Below are 6,248 nucleotides of genomic sequence, written 5' to 3' on the forward strand. Positions count from 1 at the left end.
GTACAAAATATCATGGAGAATATCACGCGAAGCACTCAAATTTGTATGCAAATAATAACAGCTACGAAAAGTCACATTCGCACGACTCCAAGAAAATTTACAGTCTATCTACTTCTATCTATAATCGGCATCATTAATGTCCTTCACTTCCGGTTTAAGGCCGGAACACAGATTTTGATTACCATTGGACGCATTCAGCGTACGCAATTACGTATCAGCCACCGACGAAATACTATTAAAGAACGTCAACCCTGAGCAAATTTTCGGCGGTATAAAAAGGGCCCCAAGGACCCGGACATAATTGAAGAATGCTGACATTATCGACAATTGATATAAATTTGCTATTATTAACATAAAATAATAAATTTAGCTCATACGATATTAAATTCATGATTTTTTATTACATAAATGTTTCATAAATAAATATGTATACTTGCAAAGCTATAATATCCTACATACATTGCAGAAAAATTACAATTTTTTCTCTGCAGTTATCATCTCTGTTGATAATCAAACTTTGACAATAATACAAAAATTACAATTTTAAAGAAAAATCGAGTATTATTGAGTTTTAAATGCATAAATATGTTTACTAAACTAATAAATCATAAAATTAGTACAATATTATCAGTTTTGAACTTTTTATTACTTCAATATTTACAAGAACGCGAATTCTCGTAAGGATGTCGGTCTTTAATAGTATCTTGTCAGTGGTTCGGTAGATTCGGACTTAAGCCCTGTCCATGATTTCGGACATGATCCGAGATTTCAAATGAAAAAAGAATTAACAAATCACATTTGAACAATTAGATCACATGACCAATGCAATTGGTCAATTCTGTTTTCATTTCTAGCATCGTGGACACAAGTCTTTAAAACAACCTAGGTCTGTTTTTTGTCGCTGAACTAGTGTACACTTTTGGAACTTAAAGTGAGATACGTTTGATATTTGTTTAAAGAAAGAGAGTTCTAGAACGGTTTAGTGCAGGAACAGAAAACGTACCACTTGTCTTCTTCCACCATGTTTATTCCATGGTAACAAACTAAGGGCACAGTGAAAGGAATAAGGAACTGGGAACAGAGAATAAGAATTTCAACCTATCAGAAATCATGTATTGTGGAATACACAGTTTCTGATAGGTTGAAATTCCTATTCTCTGTTCCCTGTTCCCTATTCCTTTGATTGTGCGCAGCCCTTAACGAGTTCGTATTTTTCTATATAGTCTCGAGAGATCGCTGGAGATCGCTCGATTGAGCCGTATGTCGTGTGCGTTTGCTTCGGTTTGGGTGTTTCATGATCTTTTCATTTTTTAGAAATTATGGCCGGCTTCTAACGTGCACTTGATTTCTACGAGAGTTGTTTTATTATCCTGTTTTGTGACTGTTACTCTTTTACTGGCGCTTTTCTCGGGAAGATATGTGCTGAGTGGTGTGTGTGGAACACATTGGATATTGGCATACTGCCTGCATCGCATCGCATCGCGTCGCAAGACGCTTATGCATCTGGAAGCCACAAAAGAAAGAAGTTTATTTTTCTGTATTTTGTTATTGCAAGTGAAAATATTAACCTACTGTCTGCGTTGACAGAAGATATACCTAAATGAAAAAAGAACTAATGAGGTTATATATATTATAAGAAAATGGCTGAAGAAAGTAAAAAAATTTCTTTTGGTTTTGCAAAGTCTGTAAAAAAGCCAATTTTGAGCAAACAAAAGCTACACCAGGAGAAAAAAGTGGATTATATCGAATGTCTAGATGATAAGGCAATTAAAGTGATCGGGTAAGTTGAGAAAAAGTTCGTTGCAACAAAACGGTAGGCGTTTGTAACCTCGATCTTTATCTAACCTTAATTATTAGTCTTTAATACTTGAAATGGCAACTGTAATGTTTGCTTTTATTTATTCTAATTTTTTACGTTGTAGTTTATTTTCATAATTAGATTAAAGTTGTTATACAAATATGTTTGTTTAGGAAGGAAGAGAAAAAAGAAGAATTTGTCATTATTCCATTACTAGAATCTAATACCTGGCATGATAGAATCATTAACAAAATAGATGCTTCAAAGTCGAAAACAAGTAATGATGATATGCAAAAAATCAAGATCAAGGAAGAATCGCAACAAATATCTAATGGTGATTTAACATCAATTGATAGGAATGTTTCTCCCTCTAATATACAAATAAAAACAGATTTATCTATTGAAAGTAAAATTCTTACTTTGGATGAGCAGGCAGTTAAAGAAATTATAGAAGATCTCAATGCGACAGAAAAAAATAAAGATGATTTGTGTGATATAACGTTATCTTTAGTTAAGAGACAGAATTTAGAGGGTGCAGAAGAAGTGAGTACTTCTTTATGATTACTAATACATATAATATATATTTATATTTTAATATATAAATTTTGATATATAAAAATAAACTATAAAAATATAAAAATATGAGATTTTATAAATATTTTTAATTATATAAAACTAAAATAAAAATAAACAAAATAAGCTAAACATAAAATAAACTAGAAATTGTATAAATTCACAAAAAGTATGTACCAAGAATTGCCTTGTATAAATATATCATATCTCACTCATATATATTTAATTTCATTGATCAATTTTCACGTAATATACAAAAATATTTTATACATTTTCTTTTTTATATAGAGTACATTAGAAGATTATGAAAAGATTCCGCTAAATGTCTTTGGTTCAGCTATGCTACGAGGTATGGGATGGAAACCTGGTGAAGGAATTGGTAAAAATCCAAAGTAAGAACTTTTTTTTTTAGATTGAGCATGAGTGGACGTTGCGTTTCTCTATTTTAGTATATATTTTCAGATATAGAGTGTACTAGATTTTTTTTTTTTCATATTTTTATATAGGTTTTACTTTTCCATTTTATATGTTGTGTACTTGGCAGGCTTGTAACACCTATTGTGCCTGAATTAAGGCCCATAGGAATGGGACTTGGTGCAGACAAAACAGCATTGCAAAAACAGAATGAAAAGACTCAAAAAGAGGAGGAAGAGTTACGGATACAAAAAGGAAGTTTTATAAAAATCATTGCTGGCAAGCGGTCCAATGCATATGGCCAAATAGAAGGCTTTGATGATGCAGGAAGATTAATCGTTAAGATGGCACTGAATGGAAACATCATCTCTGTGAATGAATGCATAGTTCAAGTAGTAACAAAGCCGGAATACTCGAAAAATTCTAAAGTTCTAAGTTAGTAAATAAAGCAAGTTATCTCTTGAGGAACTTTTAAAATATCAGTAAAAGTACAACTTTTCGTAATCATATGACATTTTACAATGTTTGTATTTGTAAACAGGTTATTAAAGTTTAAATTAATGATTACAATTTGGAGTTATAAGATTTTAAGGATTTTAATTTCTCAGTGTATAGCTGGAACCTGTTATACATAAGAAGATATCAATACTTAATCAATATGTAATTATATATTTGACACTTTTTAAAAGTTCCTGCTATTCATAATTCATTCACTTGTATGAAATTATTGCAGTTTTAGTCTTTAGTATTCGATGAAATTAATTTCAGATGCTGCTAAATACGAAGAACATAAGAAAAAGGAAGGTGTAAATAAACGAAAATCTGCATCGTTGGAAAATTTAAGCAACAATGATAACAGCGATTCAGATATACCTGATAGGAAAAGAAAGTACAGAGAAAACGAACGTGAATACAAATCGAAGAAATCAAGTAGAAAATCGGAAATCCATCAAAGAGATTTATCCGATAGCGAGAATAGTAGTGATACACATAGCAATAGTAAGAAAAGAAATAAAACTCGAAAGCGCTCCAGTAGTAGCGATAGGACTAAAAGAGCAAAGAAATCCAAGAAACACAAAGGAAGAGATAAGGAACGACTAAAGGATAAAATATCAGGATCTTTTGAATCTATCGATAGAAGAAAATCCAAAAAACATAGGAGATCTCGATCATCTAGTAGACGATAACATTGTGTACATAATATTGTATAAAATTCGCAACGTATAACGTACAAATATTTTAAGTTCTCTACTGACTTATACAATTTTGTTTGTATCTCTTTTTTTAAATAAAACTTATTTTTTCATGTGATTAATCTTATTCAGATAAATTTCTAATTGTACTTTTTTTTATACATTCTTTAATTTAATTTAATGTTACGTTCGTAGAGAGGCTCGAGTAGATGTTTATTAACACAAAAATTAGGCCTACGTAACATTAAAATACACACACACACAGTTAATAAAGATCAAGTTTAATAATAAAATTCTACATCAACTTTGTAAACATAAGGAATAAATTAAATAGAATACAAGAAAAAGTAAGTTGATTTTAAATTTAAAGGATTTATATTTAATGGAAAAAAAATGAAGGCTACGTTTATAGTCTTAATCGAGTTTAATAACATCCATAGTTATGAAACTGATCAATCATAGCTATTCCTCCGGAAAATGGAATGACTGTAATTGGTTTCTCTAACTATGAATTATTATTAAATTCAATTGAAAGTGTCCGTGTAAACGTAAAGATTAATAAAAAATTTACGTGCGAAGTATAAATTGAAGCGATTTGTATAATTTATATTTATATAACGGATATTGACAATTTAAATTAAAAATTTAAATTTAATTTTGAGAATTGATTGTAGACTCCTCAATTTAACAGAGTTGAAATTTTTACAAGTGATATAAATCCTATCCTCATTACATTAATAATATGGTCTATAAGTTACATCGTACACTTTTTAATACGCGTACTAACTAATAATTTTCTATTAAATTATCTTAATTTCGACGAATGCGCGTAAACATATACACGATATGGCTATTTCCTTAATCATTTAAATTCTAGACGCATATTGTGTACCAGCTTAGTACACCATTCTTTAAATGTATTGCCGAAATTAAGATAATTTAGTAGAAAATTACTAGGCGTTAGTTATTAGACGTACATTAAACGGTGTAAAAAAGATCAGTTACTCATCACAATGTAATCTTCAAATACCGTGAAATCACATTAAATTCGTTTTTTTCCCTCTCCTCCTCCCTCTCCCTCTTTTCTTTACTGCGCCACATACATATAAAAATAAATTTGATTAAGTGCATATAATATAAAGAAAAATCTTGTTTTTTTTTATTACGTAGATAATACTTGTGGTTTTTTCCTTACGTCATCGGAACAAACAGAAGGAAACTTAACCTATTATGTTGCGGGCGAGTGTCGCGCAGTGTCGAACAAGAATAAGAACAATGACTAGTACGTAGCGTGTGATTTATTCTCTCTTTACGGCATGCGAAATTTGAAATTGTGAATTTAACATAAGAAAATAAAAGAAATGAAGCAAACGCGCAAAATTCTTTTGTTATTTATTGTTATCAAGTAGTCTTTGAAATGAGCAAGTGAGCGATCTCAGCGATCGCGTTCACTTTATCCACTGTACCTGATGTACTATATGTATAGTTCTGTAAAGCGCATATTACGCAGGATGTTATCCTTGTTTAACAGTCGATAAGAATTAGACTAAAATCAAGAATACATAATACGCATCATGCGTTCTACGGAACGTGGCCTGTATATATATATCAATATATATAATACTGATCCGAACTCCGATTGATATTTTAAATAAAATGGCACTGGAATGCGGTATTATATATCTTATGGCAGGCTCGAAAAATGTGTAACAGTGTCTCAATTAACTCGATCTAGCCTTATTTATTAAACTTTCAGCCTTGCGTCTGGCATTGGTGCAGCTGTCCATTGGTGATGATAAGGCAACAAACGTCTCGCGAGCCGTTTCTTTCATCGAGCGTGCGAAACAGGAGCGAGCCGACATCGTGACACTGCCTGAGTGTTTCAACTCGCCATATGGAACATGTAAATAAAAGGAGCACGATACCTTTTTTAAATCATTTGCATAAATGTTTTTTTTTTTAATTACGGTGTTATCATAAATAATGAATATCTCGAGCAAACGTTTTACTTTGTTAGATTCACAAAAAAAAGATAGTTTTTTCAAATAAAAATTTTTGAACAAAACTCTGATTAGCCATTGCTACTACACGAATATGGATCTGCATGCGAAAAATACGAAAAATCAAAAATATAACAAGAGGAAAAGCTCGTGTCACTAGTAATTCCTTTCGTGATCGCGACGCTAGCGCCGCCTGGCGGAAACTATGCGGCTGTATCAGTGGGTTAGAACCCCCATGGTTCTAACCCACTGATACAGTCGCATAGTTTC

At 31.3% G+C, this 6,248-nt stretch overlaps 1 protein-coding gene across 2 annotated transcripts in view; it reads left to right on the forward strand.

Moving 5' to 3' along the window:
* Nucleotides 1-1,274: 1,274 nt before the first annotated feature.
* Nucleotides 1,275-6,248, forward strand: part of LOC108745801 (omega-amidase NIT2) — an 8,719-nt gene continuing 3,745 nt past the window's right edge. The window contains exons 1-5 of one of the 2 annotated variants that reach the window (XM_018482169.1): nucleotides 1,275-1,780; nucleotides 1,972-2,341; nucleotides 2,660-2,763; nucleotides 2,916-3,220; nucleotides 5,735-5,881. In XM_018482169.1, coding sequence (XP_018337671.1) covers nucleotides 1,641-1,780; nucleotides 1,972-2,341; nucleotides 2,660-2,763; nucleotides 2,916-3,220; nucleotides 5,735-5,881 — 1,066 coding nt within the window. In that variant the 5' untranslated portion in view covers nucleotides 1,275-1,640. Of the gene's footprint in view, nucleotides 1,781-1,971; nucleotides 2,342-2,659; nucleotides 2,764-2,915; nucleotides 3,221-5,148; nucleotides 5,261-5,734; nucleotides 5,882-6,248 lie in introns of those variants that run through there. The other variant, XM_018482168.1, reaches the window with a different exon arrangement.

The sequence above is a fragment of the Trachymyrmex septentrionalis genome, unplaced genomic scaffold (genome assembly GCF_001594115.1).
Source record: "Trachymyrmex septentrionalis isolate Tsep2-gDNA-1 unplaced genomic scaffold, Tsep1.0 scaffold148, whole genome shotgun sequence".
NCBI lineage: Eukaryota > Metazoa > Arthropoda > Insecta > Hymenoptera > Formicidae > Trachymyrmex > Trachymyrmex septentrionalis.